The 27,691-nt window shown below is 40.0% G+C and overlaps 2 protein-coding genes across 2 annotated transcripts; both read right to left on the bottom strand.

Annotated features, from left to right (window-relative positions):
- Positions 1 to 9,957: 9,957 nt before the first annotated feature.
- Positions 9,958 to 12,250, bottom strand: LOC141783668 (glutathione-specific gamma-glutamylcyclotransferase 1-like). The gene is made up of 3 exons (XM_074661077.1): positions 11,830 to 12,250; positions 11,361 to 11,396; positions 9,958 to 10,780 (listed from the first exon to the last, which is right to left on the bottom strand). Exons 1-3 carry the CDS (start codon positions 11,998 to 12,000, stop codon positions 10,340 to 10,342), a joined length of 648 nt encoding a protein of 215 aa, XP_074517178.1. The 5' UTR covers positions 12,001 to 12,250; the 3' UTR covers positions 9,958 to 10,339.
- Positions 12,251 to 13,812: 1,562 nt separating this feature from the next.
- On the bottom strand, positions 13,813 to 22,743 carry LOC141783348 (delta-like protein 4). The gene is made up of 11 exons (XM_074660597.1): positions 22,311 to 22,743; positions 21,959 to 22,213; positions 20,895 to 20,952; positions 19,452 to 19,703; positions 17,537 to 17,597; positions 17,054 to 17,184; positions 16,782 to 16,951; positions 16,297 to 16,516; positions 15,474 to 16,215; positions 15,268 to 15,376; positions 13,813 to 15,134 (listed from the first exon to the last, which is right to left on the bottom strand). Exons 1-11 carry the CDS (start codon positions 22,356 to 22,358, stop codon positions 15,129 to 15,131), a joined length of 2,052 nt encoding a protein of 683 aa, XP_074516698.1. The 5' UTR covers positions 22,359 to 22,743; the 3' UTR covers positions 13,813 to 15,128.
- Between the last annotated feature and the right edge of the window lie 4,948 nt (positions 22,744 to 27,691).

Here is a 27,691-nt window from a genome sequence, read left to right as displayed (position 1 = left end):
ACTATGTGCACTGGGGTACTACATGGACACAATTTGCCAAAGTTGTAACAGTTTTGGTTATTTAACATGACACATTTTTGTGTGTGTTGTTTCATCTGTGCTCTTCTCACTGGTTTTAACAGGGTGATTGGGCTAGTTTGGGCAAGTTGATATCACATATATTTCTGAGCTTAATTTAAATCAAAATGTGACAATCAAAACTGATCAAACCACACCCACACAGGCCTGTGTGTAGTGTTACTCTTGGTATATAATAACTGGTCTGGGGGGGGATTTTTCAACTAATTTAAACTTTTATTGTTGTACATTTAGTACATCATGTTAAAGGTTATAGAAAAACACCTGAAAAAAACGTTTTAGTGTCTTCAGAAGGCTCACAGCTTATTGTATAGATCACATTGGATTTCAATCTCATGGTTATACCTTTATTTGTTAAGCGATTCAAATAATAATGAATATTGAATGACTGATGTGAAACAAAAGGACTGTCTGATTATATCAGGCTAATAATTTATACATAATGTTTAATGAATAGTTTGATATTTTTGGATACGCATTTTTTTTCTTTCTTGCCAAGCGTTAGATGAGAAGATGGATGACCCTCTCTTATCTGTACGGTAAATATGAAGCTACCGCCAGCTCTATGTAGAGCTCTCTGTAAGCTATCTCTATCAAAAGAAGGACATTGCCCGGGGTTGGGCCGCTGTGGTAAAAGCGGGCTCTCCTCCCTCAAATACTTCTTTACCTTTTGTCAATGTCAACACGTGGCTGATTTCTGTAGGCTACAAGTCTAGAATGCTGACTGACCGTCATACACTGTCATTGCACATAGGGTAACCAGATCCTAACAAACCAAATGTTGGACAAAGAATCTATTGCGCTCCTTATCTTGTAACATCTCCATGCTTTGCCCGAATGCATCCATTGATCGGCACATCTCTTTGTGATCTGCACGTGTCTCACATGAACTGTGTCGCTTCATGACGTATTCCCTCTGTGTGAAATAACGTGAAAAAATAACTAGCAAATTGCATTAAAAAAACTCTGAGAATCGCTTTCCACCGGCTTATAAATACTTTTAATTAGTTTCAGAGTCTTTGTTGTAGCTGCTCTTTCTTTTCTTTGTGGTAGTTTCCATCATATTCCGCCTAAATCTGCATGGCTTGTGACTTTGCGGTGACTCGCAATTTTCTCCGCTGGGTGTAGCGTAGCAAAGACAGTGAAAGGTCAACCTGCACTTTACCCACGTGTGCGCAGTTTGACAGCAAACACAGCGCCGTGATGACAGCCTTCCCTGCTTTCTTTCGCAGCCATTTGATAAAAGCCAGATTTTAAGAAAGCGTGTGTCCTGCAGTGGTTTGACTTTTGAAAACTAGAGTCATTGAAAATGTGGGACATTGTCTCAATATGTGGGACGATGTGGGCAAACGGATAAAAATGCTGTGCAGTCCCTCGTAAAGTGGAACACCTGGTCACCTTAAATACACACCACACGGGAAAACCTTATATAAGGGATAATGTACAGATGTTCAGAACAGCTAGCAGAACGCCGTGATTGACCAATCAGAATTGCGTATTCAACACAGCCGTGTAATAACGAAGCTATAATTATGATGTTTCAGCTTACAAATGCAAATCCACATCAGTCACTCAACGTCTGAGTGTTTGATCCGATGCATTACAGGGAACTGATAACAATATCACCAGGGGTCTCACCCTTTGGCCTTTGAAGCATCTGTGTTTTCTTCTTCTTTTAGTTTCAATTGGCTCCACATCAATCCACACAGCAGCATATGTTCTCGCAGAGCCCGATTAGAATCTATCTAAACAGGAAACTCTGCCGCAATTGGCTGATTAACATGAGAACACAACCTTTTCAAAGGGATAAAACTTTCCAAACAAACACAAGGCATCATTACTTGCCATTACACACTTGGGAAACATTTGACTCAGACTGAAAATAAAAGAAAAAGTGTTTTTGAAAAACTTGTTTGTGGTCAACACAAGAACGCCTTCATGGTTATGTTGATTATAGATATGTAGATTGTTAAATCATTGATTACAAAATTTGCTTTTGTCTAAGAATGTTAAATAAGTGCCTTCTCTTTCCAGAGAAAGGGTGACAGCGTTCAGGCGTTCATGGTACATTTCTTACTCTGAAGAGACTCAAATGAAAAAACAAATGAAGTGAGAACACAGATCTTGTATCAACAACATAAACTGCTCTAATAATCAGTGTTAAAAGACATTTACAAGCAGATAGAGGCTATAACCATAATGTTGCAAATGTGTTGCTTTTAAAAGATGCAAACCGGCACCATTACTTTAGTGTGGTTTCGCAGCAATGATACTCTCACAATGACTCTGCAGCTGCTTGATTGTGTGCTGCAGTGGTCACACTGTAAAAAAGGCATTGATATCCAACCTCTGTGAGTGTGTGGGAAACAGAGCTGCCTTTCCTGTTCTTTGAGAGAAAACACTCCAGAGAAAAATGGCAGGAAATCTCCAGGGCCTTTTGATTCACAGTACCTGAGAGCTTAGAGTCCTCATAATGTCAGGGTCGTCTAAGGAGGGAAGTGTCAAGCAGTATAGGTAAGAAAGTCCAACAAGTATTCATAATTCACAAAGTCATTTGAAAGTACCTGATTATTACATAGTGCTGTTTTGGTGACACAAATCACTTCTAAGTTGTGCTTGCTGTTCAAAAACAGCTTGCATCTGCCAACAGGGGGGGCTGGAGCCTCATCACTCATCTGTATTACTTTCACTCAGTGGGCGACCTCCAGGTCTGAGAAGTGAGGCCAATGCAGGAGTGCCTTAAATTAGCATTCTTTCTAATTCTTTCTCTGGTTGTGTGTTTGGTTTGTCCGTTCTGGACTACTGTAGAAACATCGCGGAGCAATGTGGTGGACTCCGTGAAGAGGACACGCTCCCTATGAAGATATGAAGGGCTCATTCTAAGCTAGAGAAAACACAATAATTCTTAGTTTCAGGTGATTATACACTAACTAAAACATAGTTATGAATATTATATTCAGTTTCTGCTAATAAATCCCCCAAAATGTTACACACTGTTCCATTTAGACCACACCTCTCAATAATTCCTCAGAGTTTCTTGACGTCGTGGTTGTTCCCTCACTGTCTACATTTAGCTGCTGCCTACGTCTCTAAGAATTTGTGGTTTGGCCATTTGCGAAAATGTTGTGCATTCATTTTGTTTTTGGCATGTGTTGACATCCATAGAGAAAGGTAGTGTGTCATTCAATAAGTGCTGCTATGCAAATAAGGTGTTGTTTCAACCAAAACAAGCACCTGCCACTCCCTGCACAGTGTGTTCTCACTACATAGCCAGGATATTGTGTTCTCACTCTTTCTTTTACTCTCTTACGCTTTTGGCTTATTGAAAAAATATAAACTGAAAGATTAAAGCTGAAGTAGGCGAGATTGGAGCAAATATGATTAAAAAAAGTTATTTTTATAAAACGGTTGCTATATCGTGACAGTAGTACATGAAACAGGTGACCTGAAAAAAATCATGTGCCTCTGTGTCCTCAGGTGTCCTCCTGTGTCCTCAGGTATCCTCCGGTGTCCTCAGGTATCCTCCGGTGTCCTCAGGTGCTCCTAATGGCATCTGCAAGATTTCACATGCCAGAGGAAAACAAGCAGTTAGAGTTGATCTGAGGTCTGCTGTCTATGAGAGCCAGATGTTAATAACTCGCAAACTCCGACCAAACGGTAAAAACTAGTCAGCGCTGATTAAATATGAATCAATATTATGTTACGTTAATGCCTATTTCTCTCCTCAAATGTTTTCAGAATCATCTTGTAGTGCACGGTTTAGCTGTAAAATGAGAAAGTTTGTGACGCCGCCGCCAATGTGAAATCTGGCGAAGGAACGCCAAGTACCGGTCACATTACCAGAGCACAGCCAATAGGAACGCTCTCTCAATGAAATGACCTGTGATTGGTCAAAGTCTCCCGTCACGGGTTAGATTTTCTAAAGCATGAAAACAGAGCCATGAGGAGGTACAGAAGTCCAGTTATCTCTCAGAACACTTGAATTACATTATGCTGAAAGGTTATAATGGAATTTTTGTCCAATGATGCCAAAAATATACTGCCTACTGAAGCTTTAAGGAGATGAAGAATTAACAAATAGGACTTCAACATGTTAAAACAGGCTACATCCTGTGGTTATTTGCCAAATGTCGATGTGGCACTTCACTTGAAAAAGAAAAAAAACCACCTGCTCCACCCAATTGTTATGCCTTCACAAAGTTAACACCACAAGAGGTTTATTTGGCTTCACAACGTGAGATAACTACGGTGGTTGCTGCTCTGCAGGCTGCCAAAGTGAAGCAGAACCACACTGAGCGACACAATCTGCACCTGTGATGGATGCTAATGCTGAGCCATCTGCAGAAGTGAAAGAGGTTTGCATTGCTAAACTGAGTTGGACTCAGATGTTTCCTGCAAAGCAGACCAGGAAGCATATGCACACCCTGCTACCTCTCCTCCCCTTAATACTACCATTGTCAGCTCAAATGCTCTATCTCATGCCTCATGTACAGTAAAACTGAAACAAAAACATAATAAACCCCTGAAAAATGGTCCAACTCTGTGGCCCTGCCACAACAATTGTCACACAACCAGGATATTTCATTGATGAAGGCGACACACTGGCTTAGTGAGCTGCCACTAATTTGTCCACTACAGCATCCCGGGAAAGTTTACAATAAAAAAATGAATTTTGGGAAATCTGCTTACAGTATATGCTTCATTGCTGAGAGTTAGATGTGAAGATCGATACCACGCTCATGTGTGTACGGTAACTATGAAGCTACAGCCAGCAGCCGGTTAGCTTTACCAAAACACAAACAAAAAAAAGCATCCAGATCACATGCAACTGTGAGGTGTCATTGTATGCTCCACGGTACGTAGCTATTAATACTTTCCATCAGGGCAACAATGACGCAGTTCAAGTTTATACATCCCACAGTACAACATAGTATGTGTACAATTTCAAAATTGTGGTGTTTCAAGTTAAAACAGATGAAAAGTTCACTAACTATGATCTCACAGAGCCATTTCCCCTCAGGGCCTGACACCCCTCGGCCAGGTGCAGGCAGCTGTGGTAGGTTTGAGTATAAAAGAGATTAAGGAAATCAAATTAAGAGCGCCATTCCTCGGGGAGAGAGCAGGCTAATGAAGCAGGAGGCAGCTCTCTGGCTGGAGCTTTAATTTAGTCAAGCCTGGTTCAGTCCCCAGTCCTGCTCCAAACAGATTGGATTAAAAGATCCAGCGGGTGTGAGTCATGTTCTGTTCGGGATGAGAAGAAACAGTTTTTACATCAACCACTGCCGATGATGAATGAATTAAAGAATGTGTTTATCGTTGCGCAATGATGGATGAGCCTAAACTGTGTTCTTTCTATTCTGTGTCACGAAACAAGATGAGCAACAGCTCACGCCAAAGCCACAAACCAGATACGCCTTTTGATCTAAGCTGTCAGAAAGCTAAAAGGGTAACTTAAAAAGGGTATTTCCCAAACCTATTTTTCCATGTTTTTGTGTCTTAATGACAAATGGGGACAAAAATGTTTGAAATTTGTCCAGTATTGAGCAGAATGCTGAAGACCGCAGTCACTAAACAAGCTATTAAATAGGCATAATCAGTCGCTATAAGCCCCATAGATATCGGTCAATAGGAGCCTACTAAGCCAACTAGTAGGTTTTATCATCTAAACAAACACGACAGCGACCTCTAGCGACCGTAGTAATTATGACAGGAGCACACGCTAAGTCAGGTGCTGTAGTATAGACAGTGTGACTGTGTCAAAACACAGGGCTTTCTCCCAGGAGACTGGAATTTGCATCCGTGTGAAACCAACAATGTGTAGTTGTCTTTGTGTTCGTAGTTATTTTAACCCAAAACACAATATTTTTTCCTAAACTTTGTGTTTTTTTTGCCTAAACCTAAAGAAGTTGTAGTTTTGTTGCCTAAACCTAAAGAAGTAAAGCTGTTGTTTTGTTGCCTAAACCTAAAGAAGTAAAGCTGTAGTTGTGTTGCCTAAACCTAAAGAAGTGAAGCTGTAGTTTTGTTGCCTAAACCTAAAGAAGTAAAGCTGTTGTTTTGTTGCCTAAACCTAAAGAAGTAAAGCTGTAGTTTTGTTGCCTAAACCTAAAGAAGTAAAGCTGTAGTTTTGTTGCCTAAACCTAAAGAAGTAAAGCTGTAGTTTTGTTGCCTAAACCTAAAGAAGTGAAGCTGTAGTTTTGTTGCCTAAACCTAAAGAAGTAAAGCTGTAGTTTTGTTGCCTAAACCTAAAGAAGTGAAGTTGTTGTTTTGTTGCCTAAACCTAAAGAAGTAAAGCTGTAGTTTTGTTGCCTAAACCTAAAGAAGTGAAGTTGTTGTTTTGTTGCCTAAACCTAAGAAGTGAAGCTGTAGTTTTGTTGCCTAAACCTAAAGAATTTGTAGTTTTGTTGCCTAAACCTAAAGAAGCCTTTTTGTTTGTGTTCAAAAGCTGATGTTTCATTCAGTTTTAGTTATGTTGCATTTAAGTTTTGCTTGTAGTAGGCGTAGTGGCCCCCCGGGGAAATTCCTCGCTGTCAATGTACGTCCACAAAAAGTGCTTGTTTTTGCCACTGATAGGCTCAGATTGTTATTATAAATGTTGGTTTTGTGGCTGCCGGCTACAACGCTCTCCCTCAATACTGGACCAATTTCAAAATAGTTGTCGTCACTAGACACTTAGACATAAAAACATGGGAAAACAGGTTGAAAAATAACAACGTTACCCTTTTAAAATATATAACATATGGCGGACAATTACTTTCTGTTTCTATTTTGTTGATTGATACGAAGGTAGAAAAAAGGCATGTGGTTTACTGCTAAATCATTAGCCATCGTTTGAGCCTTTTTAATGGACGGGTCTTCCTCTTGTGGTGAAGTGGCCTCCATGACCGCACAGCACCCATGTCCACTGGCAGGAGCCCAGCGAGGGGTGAGGTGACCCTCAGCGGGCAGCGCTGACCTCCCAATATGAGAGGGCTATAGGGCTCTAAAGCGGATGGACTCCATTAGTGGCCCAATCACTTTCTCTTTAACACACTTCCAGGGTGACCTTCAGCCCTGCACTGACCGAGCCAAGGTCAAGGGTCAGGGTTCAGGCTAGGTGCACATTAGCATGCAGGTGGAGGCTCCAAAATGCATCAGTAGGAAGAATGCTTTTTGGGCATGCGTGACCACTATTATGGGTCGTTATAGGCAGATCCCTAGGACGTGACCTCAACCTGCGGTATTGTGTGTTCCTCATAATCAGTGTGCGTTTTGTTCAGAGGATAATGGCTGACATCTTTTCCTGGAGAGCAAGTGACCTCAGGAAGGGTATTAATATTGATTAGGGGTTCAAACTGCACAGGGATCACAGTGCATCCATGTATACGTATTGTACATTTTAATTTGATGTTAATAGGATATGCTTTTTTTTCATAGTATATTCACTGCAGATGCACAAAGAGTAGAGTCATGTGAACATGTTTTGCTCTTCTCTTTGTGAGTGAATATCCTCTACTGGTGACCCCAGGGTTTCATATCCCCTCTGTACGTCTCCAAAGAGCCCTAACCGTGTGCTAAGGGGCATTTATTGATTTACTCATCTTTATTGTTATATCTCTAATGAGAGGCGTCAGAGTGAGCTGTAAATCATGATGCTCTAATGCAGCATAATTGAGATTTCATAGCAAATAGATACATAAACACTTATTTCAGACTTCATAAACACATTAAAATAGCCGTTATAGAGCATATATGACTCCATATGACTCCATAACATTGGAGTTTTGACACTGAATATAGTTGCTGTGTCTTTATACCACATTGTTTTGTACTAAGATGTGGGGTTGGAGAGGATGAACTTTGGTATTGCATATGGAGTGGATAAATAGTCATCAAATTAAAAGAGCGGAACGTCATGCAAACAGTATTATTAAATCAGAGGCATTTTTTTTATAGCAAATCCATTATGAGATGCATATTTCTACTTGGTGAGTTCCTTTACTGGTGACTCAGAACAACAAAAAATTAACGGAGAGAACAAACACAATGTCGGTTTGGACCTGGAGGCAAAGTGTACCACAAATCCACTGACTCATCAGATATTTTTGTTGGCCACTCATATGCCACATGTTACCATGTCACGTTGTCGGGAACCACAGACAAACATGTGTGTTGTTGTCTGTCTTTCTGTCTGGATGATCTCATAGTTGCATCCAAAACAAAACACTGTGTCTCTGACCGGACAGAGAACCCGTTGTGCTTTGCTCTGAGTAGAAAAATATGTTTATCAGTGGTGATTTAGCAACAGCAGGAGCAATAAACTCTTCTTCCATACATCAGTTTTATCATTGTTTCCTGCAAAAGGACAACTGGACACAGCAGCTTTAGTTACTGTATGGAATGACAGGCCATAGTGATCTGACTTTCTGTCCCATGTTCTGTACATGTGAGATCTTGAACTGTATCTTCCTGCACTCTCTCGCTCTCTCTGACAGCTGAAACCTTTGACCTAGTTTTTCCTGATTTCTAGGAAAGTAGAACGGTGTACCACAGAACTGCAGCTTCAAATGTGGGCTTGTTTATCCATGGGTGAAACTACTTTTTAAAAAAACGTCTGACATGTGGCATGTGCACATGTTATGGCAACGTGATCAAAGTTCGGACAGGGGAACAAACACAATCTGCTGCACCTCCACCCCCCAGCTCAGCCCCTATGCACTCTGCCTATACTGTCAGAGCATGCAGGCAGTCTTCCATGGTATGTGGTTTCTTCTATAGCTGACTGTGTGCACTCTTATTCCACACCAGCACCCATCGACATTACTCTGGACAAGCTGTGCATGCTTGATTTCTGTATTTCATTACATCAAATGCAAATATTCCAGATGTTTGCATATCATATTTGTTGTCTCTGAGAACTTTATGATTTTAAAGTTCACTTTTATGTTTGAGGAATGCTTGGCTGCACAACAGGAGTTTTAAAAGATCGACCCACCACTGTGAGTTGCAAAGTTTAGGAGGTTAATCCTGGCATCATGAAAGAAAATGTTATTAAAGCCAGCTGGTTTTGACAGGAAGTGCACAGAACGGCCCACAAAACATCCAGAGTAAACATTTTTCAAGGTAAATGCATGTATACGATAAAGTGTAATTGCACAAAATATATCTAAAAGCTGATGGGTCTGTGCAGTTAACAAGCCTCCAGCATTTCCTCTGAGAGGCCACTGCTGTACATTCCCCTGGCCACGTGATGCGGGAGCATGAGGAATGCGATCAGGCATTCGACCGAAAACATAAATATACACCGATCGGCCATAACATTAAGACCACTGACAGGTGAAGTGAATAAAATTGATTATCTTGTTACAATGGCACCTGGCAGTGTGCGGGATATATCAGACAGCAAGCTAAGATTTTTTACTTTGTGTTGGAAGCAGAAAAAATGGGCAAGCGTAAGGATGTGAGCGACTTTGACAAGGGCCAAATTGTGATGGCTAAACGACTTGGTCAGAGCATCTCCAAAACTGCAGCTCTTGTGGGATGTTCCCGGTCTGCAGTGGTCAGCACCTACCAAAAGTAATCCAAGGAAGGAAAATCGGTGAACCGGCGACAGGGTCAGACCAAAGGCTCATTGATGCACGCGGGGAGCGAAGTCTGGCCCGTGTTGTCTGATCCAATAGAAGAGCTACTGTAGCTCAAATTGCTGAAAAAGTTAATGCAGGTTCCAATAGAAAGGTGTCAGAACACACAGTGCATCGCAGTTTGGTGCGTATGGGGCTACGTAGCCGCAGACCAGTCAGGGTGACCATGCTGTCCTAATGTTATGGCTGATCGATGTATAGGAGACTTGTTCAAACTCACATGTGAGTTCAGCATGAGCCAATGAAACATACATTCACTTCATGAAGTTTTTTATGTATTTATTACAATAAATAAAAAAAATGTACACAGTATACAATCGCTTCTGAGAGCCTTTTACAACAAAGGTGTAAGATATTATGTATTCAAAAAGAGATGCTGTTTTTAAAAGCACCACCTGCATCTGGAGTTTGCATACAGTAAAGCATGTATAACTTACAAATGTTCTGTCTCCACAGTCGAAAAATATCAAGTCAGAAGGTCAAAAGGTCATATTCTGTGAGGTTATGTCAAGACATAAAAACTGCCACAGAAAATATCTCCACTTTTAAATTTCCCATAAAACCATATCAAGTATTCCTCTTACAAGCACCTTAAACATGTGTCGCAGGACATCATTTCCCATTCACCCAGTATAAAAACATTTTTATGTTGTGGAGTGTAGTCTTTTATGTAGCACCGAGCAGAAGGACTGTTGGTCTAGGGGTTTGACCCCTCCGCAGTCATTGAAAGTGTTCAAAAGAGCTGCCTCAATAGAGAAGAGGTGCTCATCTTCCACTTCTGGACAGTAGAGCCTCATGAACTCCGCCAGGCGGACCAGGTATTCAATATTGGGGCCCGAGTTCCCTCTGCAGATGGCGATCTGTGCAGCGATCTCCTTGTCCGAGGCTGGGCCGAGGTAGATGGGGTTGTCAGAGGTAGCGATGTAGACGAGGGCCAACAGAGCGCCCTGGCCCTTCTCCCGGGGGATGAACTCAACCATCTCTGTTATGTAACCGCCCGACACAACCTCTCTCAGGTTCAGGTACTGAAGGGATTCTTCAACCTGGGAGTCTGTCACCTCGTAGGCCACACCCCATGTGCAAGACTGCAGAGAGAGCAAGTGGAGGAGGAATGTTAGCGGTACAACAAAGACAGTATCTACAGGTCATTCATGTCAGGTACAACAGATAGAAGACCTTGATTCGTAGAGAGTTTGATCTTGATTTTGTGAACATTCACAGCCGGAAAAGTACATTTTTAGCTTTACATAAATGTTTCATGACATCATTTTATAGAATGAATCACTGTTGTATTGTAGTATGCTATCACTATCAACTATCACTGTCAAATAAAGGCAAAAAGACCCCCACAAATAATCTAAATAAATGTTATATATATATATATAAACAATAAATAAATAATATATTATTTATTTAGATAGGTGGGTAGGGTAGGTCTGTTTTGTGGGTGTTTAGCTGTTGTAAAAATTGCACAATTGAAACCTGTCTCTACAACTTCTTTGGAGCGGTTGCTCATGTTCACTAATAGTGATTGGGTTAAAATAATATTTCCCACTTTGATTGTTATTTTTCATAAATCATAGAATGGTAATGGTAGGACTATAGAAAGCGGATTCACTACTGCATGCTGCTGTATACAGTATGAAAATAGACTGGGACACTTACCTCCTGATCCTCCACTAGTGTGGCCACTCTGGCTGGCTGTGGAGAGCAAGGAAAACAGACAGTGAAAAAAATGATACATATAATAAACAGAAAAACCATATAAAGTCATGAGAAGATATTTGAACCAACTGGAAAAAAAAAACAGTATAATATCTTTTTATCTTTTATTGGGATCTCCATTAGCTGAGCATGAAGCCCAGCTATTCTTCCTGGAGTCCACTTAAATCACTTTGAACTGTTAGGCTACATTTCAGTACACAATCACATTACAATCGTACAATTACAATCATGACCACAACATCAAAAGCGACAGCAACAAAACACAACAATATTTAAGAGGTAACTATTATAGAGGTAAATATGATTAATTAGTGGTTGGACCATAGCATATTATGTCAAAATACAAAAACATACAAAAACAGAACAAGCACCACTTCTTTTACCATAAATGTTATTAATAGTAACTCACCTTTTTCTTGTCCCCTCGATAAAAATTATCTCCATGCCAGAAGCGCCTTTTATATCCTTTAATGAAGCCAACTTTGCTCCTCTTGTACTCAAAATCAGGCTTCCACACCAAGGAGCCATATCCAAATATCCACAGGTTGCTCTTTTCTTTGATGATGTCCTGAGGTTTCATTGTGATCGCTCAGCTGTGTTTTAAAAACGAGACTGTTATGTGTCTACTTGCTGTCAACTTCTCTCTGATATTTCCTCTCTATACATTCCAGTACATGCAGACAGACAATGATATAAAGTGTTGGAAAAGGCAGAATAATCTTCCAAAAATCTTAATGCAGTCTTGTAGAAAGTCTATTGCTATGTCATGATCGAAAACACTGTGTGGATAAACTGTAAGTAACTCTTCTGTTTATGATGTACCAAACACGTGTATTTGTTATTCAGAGCACGTCAGAGTATGTCAGATCGAGATGGGCGTCGACCAATTAGATCACTGGAGGGGCGGGGCTTAGCGAACAGATCAACCAATCAGACACACCAGCGTTTACCAGTGAACGTGAGGAAAACACACCCCCTTCCAGATACTATTGGCTGCTGCAGTAAAACAACATGTTCCAACTTGAACTTTTAAGGTGTGGTAATAAAAATGTCTTTCAAATACACATGTGATTTTTTCTTTTTTCACATCATTGTCAAAGGCATATAAGCTTGTATTGTTATGACCATTTTCTTCTTCTTTTTTTGTTAAATGTGGAAACACCTCTTGTGCCCTTGAGTGTCAAACAGTCAGTGATAGTCCAGCAGGTAATCACATTACCTATAAATAGCTGGGACTGTTATATCAGTGCTCTCTTAAGCTCATTAACTGTCTGCTCAGGTCGGTCTAGCACATTATTGTGCCCGCGCAGGCTTATCACCTAAGAATGACTGCTTGAGATCACTTGTCCTCTGCCTGTCACTGACTGTGCATAATATTTGATGAGCTATAAATTCAGACAGAAACTCTTTTCTTCCAACTTCACACAAAGCCTACTGCCCCCAGGTGGTAGTAAAATACATTGCTCCACTCTTGAGACTTTTAAACCAATGATTTAAAGCTGCAGTGGGTAGAAATGGAGCAAATATGATTACAAAAAAAGTTATTTTTATAAAGCAGTCACTATATCCTGACAGTAGTGCATGAGACAGGTAATCTGGAAAAAAAATCATGTGCTCCTAATGGCATCTGCAAGATTTCACAGACCAGAGGAACACAACCAATCAGAGTCGAGCTGGAGCCTTGCCGTCTCTGAGCAGCTGTCAATACTCACGCTGATCAGCGCTGATCAGATATGAATCAATATTCTGTTACTGTAATGCCCATTCCTCTCCTAAAATGTTTTCAGAAACATCTTGTAGTTTACTGTTTAGCTGTAAAATGAGAAAGTTTGTGACCCGGCAGCCATGTTGAGATCAGTTAAGGAAATAACAAGCACCGCCCACCAGCTGGAGCACAGCCAATAGGAACGCTCAATAGGAACGCTCTCTCTCTGAAATGACCTGTGATTGGCCAAAGTCTCCCGTCGGGGGATAGTTTTTTTAAGGCCTGAAAACAGAGCCATGAGGTGCAGAAGTCTCTAGTTTTCTCTCAGAACACTTGAATTACAATATGCTGAAAGGTTATTATGGAATTTTTGCCCAATGAGTTCAGGTGAATAAAATGCAAGATGTTCAAAGTGCCATTTGCTGGGTTGTTATGGTCCTCTGCCTCAGCAGGCTGGGCTGTGGGGCCCCTGTTTGCTGCATGTGCTCAATAGTGAGAGGGCATATGCAGATTTCCTTATTGACACACAAGCGCAAGCATATGCCGAGTTCCTCACATCCCTCTCCATCCCCTCCCCCTTTCAGCTCACAGCTATAAAAGATAGCTTATCATCAGAGATCATAAATCTAGTGCTTTGTTCCTCAGCCATATCTAAAATTACAGTAGCAGTTCAGAGAAGCAGTTACGTACTGTAGAAAGACCACAAGGATTCTTTATTTTCACATACAGATGTTGTTTTTTTAAATATATGTCTTTTTGTTTGAGTATTTCCTTACATTGCTGTCCACTGAATGACTGCTAGCACATTGATTTCACATCACACCGACACAGACGCCATGGACATACTGTAGACATGGAATCATTAGAAATGCTACCAGGCCAAACACGACTGTATCTAATAGACAGTGAAGCCACTTCCACACCTGCTGACACAAAGAAAGTTTCTAGATGATTCCAACAGTTAGATTAGGATCTCTATTTGACCATGAAGACCAACAAACAAACAGTGTACCAGATATGTGTTCATCATTTCTTTTTATAACAAAAAATAATACAAATTAAAACACCGACAACACTTTAAAAATAAATTCACCTTTTTCTGGGCATCAACTTAAAAACAGATACTTCTAATCTCAACATATAAATATACAGTATATACAAAATAATCTTATAAAACACAGAAAGAGAAAGATCAGTGCTTCATATTCTTAAATTACTACTAATCTTACAAAATAACATTATTGGTTCAGTAATTTCCTTTGAAGGCGTCCTTGGTACGATAGTCACTTCATGTATTTCTTTGCATAAGGTAAAACGAGGCCTTATCGTGAGTTTCCCTGCACGGCGCTGTAGCATATTGCATTTTTTGATCTTTTTATGTTAATTTTGCTGTGCAAAGGACTCAAGATAAGGCGGGGCACGATGCTTTAAACACATATATAAGGCTTTGTGATCTAGGCTGCATACATTCTTTATAAAAAAGGATTGAAACACTAAATATCCTTCAAAAATGAACCGTTTTCAGTAGTTTTTGTCCCTTTCTGATTACGCACAATGCAGATTTTTGCTTGCATAGCGCATTGCAGGCCACAAAAAAAATGGAAAAGGCTGGCTCCTTCCACAGGCTCGTTGGCAGCAAGTTGATTTGTTGATTGCTGATTGCTGCAATAAGCTGGAGAGGAGTGCATCGAGATAGTCCTCTAATCAACACGCAGGCACAAACATCTCGGCCTGTTGCCCTTGGATGAACTTGGACGGAGCGGACGAGAGTTCGCATCCACAAGTCAGATGTGCTCATTATTTATAGTCTTTTTTCAGTCTTTACATTCTCACAAAGATTAGTAGCTTCAGTTCTGTTGAATTCAAAGAGCACGCCGGCTCCATCCAGTTATCAAGTTTTCAAGAGCAGCAAGTTGCATTTTTAAATAAATCCCAGTCTCTTCCACACTTGTAAACAGTCCACAAGAAATCCAATGTCGACAGTGAATAATATCTTCCATTTATTATACCTGAAAAAGAAGAAGAGAAAAAAGCTTAATATCTGAAATAACAGACAATAAGATGCTATTTCTGGTTAATAATAAAGGCCACGCTCTAAAGAAACAAGGAAATAGATTGATTATACAAAAAAAAAAGACTTACCTCAGTTGCAATGATGCATTCGTTTTTCTCCTCTGCTAATACAAAGACAGACTGGTACATTGAATCTCTGGAAGAACATATTGTTGATATTCTACACTCTGGCCTTTCACTGTGGAATGAAGAGACATCATGTTAGTTACTGGGCACATCAAAACACATGAAAAACACATAATATAACCATAATACAACTGCTCGTGTGCACTTACCTGTACATTCTACTCAAATGCTTTTTTTCTTCTATTGTCTTTTCACAGTTTTCATCTTTGTCCAAAAGGGACAGTTCATCCTTGTACCCCGTGGAGGTTTTATAGTCCAGGTGGTAGTGGTTGATGTGCTTGTGATTAGACTTTTCCCTGGGACAGTCCACCTCCAAATCCACCATTTTATTGGTGTTCTTGAGCTCTAGAGCAGAGATGAGGTTCTCCTTCTGAAAGTCAACCTTGGAGAGGTTGTTCATGGTCTCCGAGTCCCGCTCCTTTCTCCTCTGCTTCCTGACGTGACGTATCACCACCGCTACCATGCAGAGAAGCACCAGAACGGCCACCAGGCCCACTCCCAAGCAGATGGCTGCCAAGCTCAGCTTGTCACCGGACTCCAAGCCTACGTTGGGGCTGGGGGTGTTGGGTGAAGGCACGTCGCTGGACTGGCACTGGGGGCCGCTGTAATGTGCGGGGCAGATGCAGGTGGGCTGGCCTTTGGCTACGGCGGCGCAGGTCCCACCGTTCAGGCAGGGCCGAGAGGCACAGCGGTCTGTTGGCTTGTCGCAGTGGCGGCCTGTGTACCCCGGGGGGCATGTGCAGGTGTAGTCGTTGATGCGGTCTATGCAGGTGGAGCCGTTCGCGCAGGGGTTCCTGGCACACTCATTGATGTTGATCTCACAGCGCAGACCCGTGAAGCCTGAGCGACAGCTGCACCGTCGGAGGTTACCGTGGGTCACACAATGTCCACCTACGCAAAACAAAACAAACATTATAGAAGCCTTCCAGATTACTTCTAACACAGATATACAGAAAGGGAATGATGTATTACCGTTGGTGCATTGCAGTGAGGTGCATTTATCCACTTTCTTCTCGCAGTTGAGTCCAGTGTAGCCTGCTGGACACTCGCATATGTACGTGTTTCCATTATCCCTCTCTCTGCACTTGCCACCATGAAAGCAGGGTGTATCTGCGCAGGTCAGCATCCTGTGTTCACAGTGCGTCCCTTCAAACCCCTGCGGGCACACGCACCTATAGCCGTTCTCAGAGTCCTGCAGTGGGGGGAAAAAGATATAAAGTTTATCAAAAAAGCTCCCTGTCAGATGTTTTCTTTATCATATCCTGTTCACGACTGCCCCCAACGAACCCCATTCTCCTTAGTCTGAATTCTATTTACAGTGCACGCTCTGTGAACTGGGTCATCTACCGACTTGACAATCGATAGCATCCTCCTGGACTAGCAGATAGAGTGAGGCGAAAACAAAAACAGGAAGGCCTGTGTTGTGGGAAAGGAGAGAGAGAGACTTCCGCACTCACCAGGCAGTGGCCTCCGTTGCGACAGGGCTGGCTGTCACACTCCCTGACCTCCAGGTCACAGTTAACCCCGCTGAAGCCCGGCATGCAGGTGCAGGTGTAGCTGCCCTGACCTGTGTTCAAACACGTGGCCCCGTTGGCACAGGGTTTGTGATGGGTGCAGTAGTTCAGATCTGCAAAAAAAAAAAAAATGGGTGGAAATGTTACTAAAAAGGAACCAAAAGAATTGAAGCAGCATTCTTTTATTTACAGAACAAAGAGATATAGCTACACACCTTGGTCACAAAAGATGCCTCCCCAGCCCTCCTTGCAGGTGCACTGCCACGGCTCTGTACAGGTACCATGTTTACAGGATGGATGGAGTTTACACACATCACAAAAGAGTCCCTGCCAGCCCTCTCGGCATCTGTTCACACATAAAACAGGACGACGTGACTGTTATGCTCACAACACAATCAACACCTCTACCCTCATATATCCCGCTCATTGCCTCTTAAAGCACACTCACAACAAAGAGAACATTTAAAAAATACATTATTTACACACTGTAATCTTTTTATCCACTATGTCATAATCCTAAAGATAATCCTAGAGATGATTTAAAATAGAAAGACAAAGAAATGCATCCATTTGTTACATAATTGGGCACTAAAAGATGATTTAATGGTGTGTCTGCTCTTAATGTAGCTTCTGCAGTAATGTAAATGTTTATTGTGGATCACCAGAAATGAACATTTAATTAGATAATGGTGACTCACTTGCACTCTGCAGGTAATGTGCAGTTTCCATTCCTTTCGCTGCATCCTTCCAGACAGATTGCTGCAAAAAAAAGAGTTCAAGTTTCAAGTTTATTTGTCATATGCATTTAAAAGTACAGTGTACAGTGAAATGCATTTTACCCTGGCTCTCTCTCAGCCCTCAAAATCTATAAATAGTACAGTTGATAAATACTACAATAAATAAGACAATACCTGAGAATAAAATTATAAAACAACCTAAAACATCCACAAAACAATCCACAGCTCTGCATTCATTTAGTGTTACTGTTCAGTAGAGAGAAAAACCAAGATATTAAGGTTTCTACTAGCTGTTAATAAGACTTTTATCACTTTTAAATGTGTTTTTTTTCTTTGCACAATAAAACCTGTTACCTGACCTTATCAATGGCTGCCCTGTGCTGAATGTGACATTGTGATATCTCGTGGTTTTATGGTGTTAAACGGCTGGTTAGTGCAGCAGCAGATGCTTGTTCTTAAAAAAAAGCAAGAAAGAAAAAAAAAAAAAGCAGGACAGCTGCCCCATTGTTATCGGGTGGGGCAATTGGAGCCCCGTTTGCAGCTGCTGCTCTACACCACCTCAACAATAGAGCCCGCAATTTAGTGGCGCGTGGCGGCCGATAATGCCGCGATTAACCCAGACCGGCGCGCGCTGCTGGGCGACCACCGCCCTGGATTAAAACCTGCACGCGCCACACGGAGAAAGTGTGTCGTCATATTTCACCTTAATAGCTCCTCTCATCCGAAAACACACACCTGTGAGTGATCATGTAACAGGTCATTTGACGTTATTCTGAAATGTACAATAAACCTATATGGAGCTTATTTAGCTGAATGTTTAAGAGCAACTAGAATAAAACAAAAAACTACCCACAAAGTCTAAAAAAAACAACCCCAAATTTATTTCTTTATTGGTGTGAATGCTGGAAGCATATGTTATTCTACTAAGTTTATTTTTATTTTTCGTAAGACCACTTTTTTTGCAACACTACTTGTTCCACATTTTTCAACATAGAAACTCCATTCAAACATCAAAACGTGCAGCTCAATTAGGACATGATGGCTATTACTTTTCTCATTCATAACTTTCATATTTTCAGAATTATTAACCATAATTCACCAAAAAATCTCCATTTCAAGCATTTTCAACTCTTCACTGCTCATTCATACTTTCACCTAGAAACTCCATTCAAACCGTAAAATGTTCCACATCTTCCGTAGATTCTGGCTATTATTCAACTTTCATTCATCCCATTTGTACTTTTTGAAATATTTAACTTTGTTTGGAGCTTGGTAAAAATTCCCCTTTTTGTATGTTAACAGGAAACTAGGGATTCACCTAGTTTTTCAAAATAAAAGCCCCAGAAGGTAACTTTCTTAACAGGGAACTCAGAACTAACTATTTATAAGGCTTCAGCTGCTTTTCATGCAATTACAACTTTTATTTACTGATTAATAATCTTTTGATTCTAATTCTGTATCCTTCTTCATACAGATTAAAACCAGCAATGCAGTTTAGCGTCAGCTATTCAAAAACCTTAAAATATTCCACATCTTTTATACACTATTGGTATTATTCAACTTCTCAATGATATTCATACAAATTAAACCCATTCCCACTTTTCTAACTATTCCTACTATTTCATCTTCTTCTCACAACATTTAAGCCAGCATTACAGCGTAGCGTTGGCTCTTCAGCATCTAGCATTCACATCGCAATTTCTTCAGAAATTGCTTTTCTAGTCTACCTTTAATGTCTCTTTGTATTTAATGTTCTATAGACTTTTAGCTTAATTCTTGCTCCCTTATGTCGCATTTAAAATCTATCTACCTTGTGACCTTCTGTCAAAAAACAAAAGAAAGTGTCCACATGGTGTCTTTTTTAACTCTTGCTTACGTTCTTGGCAGTATTCTCCCTTCCATCCCGGCAGACAGGCTATTTGCCCGTCAGGTTTGCAGGTGTAGTGGCCAAAGTGGTCGTCTCTCGGTGTGCATATCTTGGAACAAGTGTCCCCGTAGTAATGTTCATTGCAGATGAACCGGTATGAGTACCTGAGCTCCGTTTGAGGAGCCTGAGACCACTCACGACCTATTGCCAACTCACTATGGATGGCAAAAGAGCCAATCAAGAATTCAGGGTTGGTGGTATCTGTGAGGAAACACATCAGACATATATACAGATTAGTTGATACATCTAACAATTATTCCATTAGTAATTAACAACAACAATAATAAAAATAATAATAATAATAATAATAATAATAAATGTATTTATATAGCACTTATCAAAACAGATGTTACAAAGTGCTTCACAAGACAATAAAAGCAGATAAATAATGTAAAAGATATGGTAACTGCTAAAACAGAACATCAGACAATAAAAGCACGATAGAGTAAAACAAATGTGGTAACTGTTAAAACAGAACATCACAGAACATATCAATAATAATAGAAGTTATATATCTTGTCCTAATTGTTTGTTATCACTGTTATGTAATTTATTATTTCTTTATATTAATCTTGTCTCTAGGTGGAGGCTTCAGACAAGATTTTTGCCTCTTCCTTCACTGTATATTATTCATTTATTTTTTTTGTTATGTTGTATAGTCTTAAATTGTGCAAAACAAATAAACAAAATAAACAAACAAGTGGTAAAATGGTAGGACAAGTTGATAAAAGAAATATACACAAATAAATGTGTATAAATGTACACAAAAACGGATGTATACATACATATAGTTATACCCTTCTACTTATAGGAATGCTATTCTAAAAAAATGTGTCTTCAAAAGTTTTTTAAAAGAGGATACAGAGTTAGATGATTTTATCTCTATAGGAAGTGCATGACAGAGTTTGGGAGCCCTGACAGCAAAATACACAATCTGTACACTGAAATGTCCTCTTCCTCTCACATGTGACTCACATTATTCCCTCCCCCAGTTATGATGAAGGACCCAACTAAAAAAAAAAAAAAGGTGTAAAATCCAGGAAAAAGGCTGTCATGTTTTTTTTTTTTTTGGCAAGGCTTCATTTTCTCACTGAAGCTTTGTACACTTTCCCATGCAGGCCAAAAATAAAACAAGGGAAGTGCAATTGTGTGTGTTGAGGAGAGATTTGATTGTGAAGAATTGTCGTGTGTGACTCATAAGGCATCCTAACAAACACGGATCTATGACGCTGGAAAATGCCAGATGTATTTGGCAGCAGAATACGTTCATATAAGTGGAGGAGGGTTATTGATTAAATGTGTGATAGATAGGTAATGACAAGTCAGTGAAGCTATAAACATGACATGTCTCCCTCTAGTGGTGGTGGACAGACAGTGTGTGTGTCTCCTCACCTCCAGGTAGATCCGCTGCAGGACAATACCGAGCTTCAATAACTAGTGAGAAAGCACCCTGTGGGGACAAATGAGGAAATAAAGGTCACCAAAAAATCTGAAAATAATATAGAAAAATGTATATTTACATAGCTTCTGTCTTTTGTTTCACTGAAATACCCATGTAAGGGTTCCAACATTATAAAATAATTATATTTCACTTTAATTTGCTAGAAAAACTGAAAATATATGAGAATGCACACATGCAGTAAACCATTTATTATTTGATCTACAATGTTCGACTTTAATGGCATGTATATGACATTAAAAACACATTTCTATGACAATTAAAATATATATATATGGTAGGCCTATCTAGGAATAATAGTGCAGTTAGTGAGTTTTGTGTTGATTTGATATAAATAATAAAATAGGCTATTAATAGTTTTCTTTTACAAAATAAAGTCATTTTTTTGTCACTGTAGTACTTTTTTTTTTCTTATCTCTTCAATTCATTACTAAATATCATATCAATTTGTACATATTTGGTTGTTTTCAGCATAAGAGTGGTTAAAGCCACTGGTAAAGGACAGGTGCACACATGCAGTAAACCATTTATTATTTGATGTACAATATTCGGCTTTTAATGGCATGCATTTGACATTAAAAACACATTTCTATGACAATTAGAATATATATGGTAGGCCTATCTATGAATAATAGTGCAGTAAGTGAGTTTTGTGTTGATTTGATATAGATAATAAAATGATAAAATAGGCTATTAATAGTTTTCTTTTAGGTAATTTTTTGTCACTGCAGTACGTTTTTTTTTTTTATTATCTCTTCAATTCATTACTGAAAATGATATCAATGTTTACATATGTGGTTGGTTTCAGCATATGAGTGGTTAAATATATAATACAATAGGCTATTAATAGTTTTCTTTAAAAAAAAATAAAGGTATTTTTTTGTCACTGCAGTACGTTTTTTTCCTTATCTCTTCAATTCATTCCTAGAAACCCTATCACTGTGTACATATTTGGTTGGTTTCAGCATCAGAGTGTTTAAAGGACAGGTGTTCTTACCGGCCAGGTGAAGTTGAGAGGCAGACGCAGCCTGCTGTCCTGCTGCTGGATGCTGAAGGAGTCGGTGCCCAGAACAGGTGTGGTGACTTTGCCAAATATACAGTTTCCTGGAGACACCACCGTCTGGAAGTTCTTCAAACAAACCCTGAAATAAGTCCTGCAGCCACTCATGCTGCAACTAAGTCCGTTTGCCAGCAAACCTTTAGTATTCTGAAAGTGATGGAGATCTAACTCGAACACACCTGATCCCAGAACCTATAAAAGCATACACAAAAGTGAGCACAAACAGAATAATGCATTTCTTTTTTAAGATTTCCAAATTTGCAAAAAATTATAAAAAAAAGAAAGTTACCTGAGTAAATAATGTTATTGCGATGACAAAGGTGAACCAACTGGCCATCCTTTAGAGTTTGATGTGCGTATCCTTAAAAAATCAGTCCAACAAAAAAACGCTCCTATTCCAAAGTGATGACAAATAAAGTGATCAGAATAAATATAATCCTTGCTCCAAAAAAGCCTGTAGGACAAGATCCAGCTCCAGCTCCGCAATCCGTATCCTGAAGAAGAAGAAGTTGGCGAAAAGACCTTGTTATCCAGTGCTTTAGACACATATCAGTAACGTCAATATCCACAAGTGAGTCTGTCTGCGGTCTTTATGTTGCCCATCCATCGTGCCGGTCAGATGTGGTTTGTTGAGTTTGCTGTGCTGATGATGCGAGGCTCGTGTTGCAGACACTGATGCAAGCATGTGGAGGAGCATCAGCGCACAGTGACTCCCAGTGAGGGATGTTTCACCTCCCTCTCGGTTTATATACCACAGTAGTAGTGCCATCACTAAACACCGCCCACTCTCCTCTCCACCTTCTTCTTGCATGCAATATCATCATCATTCAGTATCATTATTTGGAGAGAGATTGTCTTTGACTCACCTGGTCCAGAAAAAAAAAATGCACTTTTCTGTGCTTTGCATGCAGATTGTTCATCATTAAAACTACACTGTTAAGAATTTCCCAGTAAAATAACAGTAAAGAACTGGCAGCAGGGTTGCCTTTATGTTACTGTAAAATTAACATTATTATACTGTCGCTGAAATTTACAGCTTTGTACTGTTAATGAAAAATACAGTTTGAATTTTTTTATTAATTTCACAGTATTTTACAGTTAATTTACAGTTTAAAGATACATTATATAGCTGTTTTTCACCTTTCTTTTATCTTACTGATTTGTTTTAATGCACTATTTAGGTTGTATTTTTTACATACATTTTAATAAACATAATTTTTTGCCTAGATGAATAGACTTAGCAGGTTACAGACATCGGAATAGTCACATTAAATACAATTAAAGGCACTTGTTAGGAAAAAGGCTATAATAGACTTGTTGACACTTTCCCCAAAATGTCTGTCTATAGCTGGCTACAAGCACAGAATGCAAACCAGAACAACATGTGAGTGAAGAACAGAGCTAATTCACTGATTTTACAGTCATGTACAATGTACAAGCCTCACATGTGCAGATCAGGTCCCAGAATTAAAAAAATACTGCATGAAACTGTTACTGATGATACTTTAGACAGTTGATCAGCAGTAAAGTGCTGTTTTTTAAGAATGCATTATAGTTCAGTTAAAAAACAAACGGCCTATGAGCGTAATTTAACAGGTTTTCTTTTGTATTAACAGTAAAGCACTGTTTTTAGCAATAACAGGTTAATACTGTTGAAATCCTGCTGTAAATTAACAGCAATTGTTTACAGTGTAGCTGCTAAAGACATGTAAATCCAGAGGACAGATGGTAATGTTGTAATGGGTTATGTATGAATAACTGTGATGTGTTTTGTTTTTTGTCTGATGGGTCTTACTTGTCTCTCTGTTTATGGTAACAGTATGTCTATTGTATGTGTACTTTTTTCTCAAACTAAGCTGCCTATGGATGCAAAATTAGTTTCAGTGCAAAATGACAATCAAGTTGTATCGTTTCGTATCGTATTTGCAAAAAACAAACTAAGGTAAAATAATAATAAGGTATTTTAGCAGGTCAATAAGGTCATTAAATTCACAGTTTGCTACCCTACCAGAGGTACAGGCTCGATAGAAACAGTAAAAACTACAGGAAAATACTTCATTATTCTTCAGGGATCACTGATTGTTTGTGCGTCTTTACGCTCCTGGACGCCCAGAGTGCCTTTTTAAACATGTGACCTCGCAGCCTTCTCTCTTGTTTCTGGTGTTTATTTTAGATAGAGAGGACGGAGCGGGAGATTATAGCTACACAGCTGTATGATAATGGATTCTTATTGCAAACACATTGTCTCAGTCATAAATCAGCTGAGGAACCCGAGTTTTACAAAAAAATCTGGCGCGTAAAGGAGTAAAGATGGGCCGTTCTATACTTACTATGCAGATTTGAAATTCATATTAATGAGATTATGTTCCCTGGGAATATTTACAGATCAGTCTAACATGCACTCAACAGACTTAATTGTTTTTTTATACATATATAATTGGATAGTTATCATTTGGAAAGCTTCCACAGGCATGCATGCTGTGTTGCATAAAGACGGAGAGGAAGAGGGACCATATATTTTACTTTAGTGTACATTTATTATGCTTAATAAAAAGACCATAACAAGTGCAGGCACCCAGCTGTTCAGGCTCTTTATTTAGCATCATAACCAATAATGCCCTCAATTGAAAGCCCATTTATATAAATTAAAGTGGAGATTGTATCCTACATGTGGCGTAACAATGTTTATTGAACTAGCATCCAGTATAGAGAGGGAGGAAAAAGTGAACTCAAAAACAGTATATAGAGGTTGCTAAGTAAATAAATAAAAAATGCCATGTACATTTTTATCACATGTAAACTCATGCTGGGCATAGGCATTGTTGCCTTTATCACCCCTGCACCAGGCCAACTTGTCTGGGAGGATTTACAGTGAGGGAACAGGATTCAGGAGCTGTTCCCTGGCCATGACGGTGTCTGGCTGGACGGCTCTCCTGCCGAGATGACTTCATCTCTATCCCCCCACCTTTGACTTATAGGTTTGAGGTTCCACTTTAAGGGCAGAGACAATGGACTATTGAGTGTGGAGCAGTGTGAGTAATAAGAGGCCCGGACATCTCGCAGCTCTGCTGTATTGAAGCGTTTGGCGTTCCCACCATTGACTGAATCACACAGATCCTGTACAGTGGCCTACTCCTGTGTTCCTGCTCTGTGACTTTAATGCACTTATCTATGAGGGATCTCACTGGTTTATATGGCTGCCACGGACTCTAGAGCCTCATTAATCTCTTTTGTAGAGACAAGTGTAGTGCTCCTGCCCTCCCTTCATACACGTCAAAACATCCATACACTTTAATATTTGATGGGCCACGGTTAAGGTTTCCCAACTGTAGCTCAGGTTACAGTTCCTTGTAAAGCTTTGGACTGTGCGAAACAAGCAGTGATGCTCGGATTGGATGCAAGATGGGAAACATTTCTGATGATGTACTTAATAGGCTCTCTTAATATTTACATATTAATCTCCTGATTTTATCTTTTTATTTAATTTTTTGGTGTGTTTATAAATAGACAGAGAGCCTGGCCTGAAATAATAGGTCATTTTAGCTGTATGGGTTATTTACTCTTGGCCAATGCAAACAATAATCTAACAGGCTCTTTTGCTCTAGAATAAACACAGCCTTTGGAAACAGACGTCGGCCCACCGCGGTTCCATCTCAGCCTTGCGTAGGACATCATTTTTCTTCATGACAGTGTTTTGTAAAGCTGACTTCTGATTGTTCTATGGCTTTTCAGCTGGCATCCGAACCCTCAAAAATAACATTTTGATTGGGAAACGAAGAGGTATGAAAGAAGTGCCTCTGGACTTATTAGGCAAGTTATGAAAAAGTGCCTGATGCAATTGTTTGGTCCTTTGGCAGACCTAATGTTTGTTCCCAGGAAAGCTGGCCTTCTTAGCAGCGTTCATAAGTTATAGATATGAACAAGATGTTTGAAATCTCATTACTCAAAATACTAATAATTTAATCCAATCAGCGATGTGCTATTTCGTCTCTTTTCTCTCGGGACTGGGCTTTTTTCCAAATATAAGCGACTGACTCAAAACACATCAGTCCCACCAACATACTGTTGATACTTATCTATTTCCAAAACACATGGAGATTATTGTGTCCCCATCAATATGGGGATCAAAGACATTTCTAAATTAAATTGTCCTCTGCTAAATGCCAATATATATTTACTGTTTATTTGCACAGGACAGGGAGTGACTAAAACAATGAACATGATGAGTGAAAAGTCACCTGACATACTCTCACTGTTGTGCGATTATATGTCACTTTACTGATGATGTTAGCATTTATTTGTCTCTTCTATAGTGCGTCTCCTTAGATGCACTCAGACTTTCTCCTCTTTATCTACCCTCCAGGTTCATCGGACCACATGGCCCGATTTGGACCGTCTCTGGCCACTGTTAGTATCAACAATCTGGGCGAGTGTAATGAGAAATTAGCTACAGTGCTAACAGATGGCGCCCTTTTAGTCCAGAAATCTGCCCTGTTTAATGCAGAGCAGTTTAACACTTCTTTACAGCAGCATTTGATCTCTACGCCCCAATCTGTCCAGCCAATCAATGGGGCTTTTGATGTGCGCTGCCAATGGATCCGAGGCATCTGAGCATGTCGCCCTCGGAGGAGAAATCACCTGCTGCTGCCGCAATTAGAAAGGCGAGGGGTGGTTTCCTCCTCTCACAGCACCCCGCTGCCCAGTACTGCCGTCAGATACACAGATACTGTCTCTTCATAGCTTTTTGGGGGGGATATTTGTTTCAGCCAAAATTGTTGAAATATGTGTGTGAGGGTTCAGGGTGAAAAGAACATTTCCAGAAAAAACTTTATGTGCTCAAGCCAAGGATTAAACGTTGAATTTAATGACTGTATGTTTGCTGTCGGCTGCAGTGAATGGCTTTGACATATGACAACATATTTGGACAAAATTAAGCATAGAGTTATATTAATATTATCAAGTGTGTAATTTTTGGACCTCAACGTGATGTCTGATCGGCATCATAAATTACATAGTGTAAAAACTGCTATGGATGTCTGTTTTCACTCAGTTTAAAGGTACAGTGTGTAGGATTTGATGGCATCTAGTGGTTGCAGAATGCAAAAAACTGAGTACCCCTCCGCTCACTCCTCCCTTTCCAAGACTGCTGTACTCGTGAGTGTAAAACCGTGGTAACGCCGTTCGCATCGCTCAGAGGCCATCCTTCAAGTGATGACACTACTTCAGGAGCAACGGAAGTCAGACGTTGGCTGGCGGTACCACCGTTTTGCACTCAGCGGCTCACGTTACCGCAGTTTCACAAGCGTGTCGGAGAACTACGGTGGCGTTCAGGTAACGTAAAAATGTGAAAGGCTCTCTCTAGAGCCGGTGTTTGGTTTGTCCGTTCTGTGGAAACATGGCGGAGCAACATGGCGGACTCCGTGAAGAGGACCCGCTCCCTATGTAGATATGAAGGGCTCATTCTAAGCTAACGAAAAAAAGTTATGAATATCATATTCCATTTCTGCTAATAGATTCCCCAAAATGTTAAACACTGTTCCTTTAAAACTTCAAACCTTCAGCTGACATTAGACACCCTGACATTATGGTTGCCTGTCTAATAAGAGTCCTGGTCTGTCTGTGGAACTTTCCAGCCACCCTCTTGCTACGCTGTTGACAAAACACAGCCAG

Source organism: Sebastes fasciatus, chromosome 15 (genome assembly GCF_043250625.1).
Source record: "Sebastes fasciatus isolate fSebFas1 chromosome 15, fSebFas1.pri, whole genome shotgun sequence".
In the NCBI taxonomy this organism is placed as follows: domain Eukaryota; kingdom Metazoa; phylum Chordata; class Actinopteri; order Perciformes; family Sebastidae; genus Sebastes; species Sebastes fasciatus.
The sequence above is the reverse complement of the archived record's forward strand: the minus strand, read 5'-3'. Positions and strand labels throughout refer to the sequence as shown.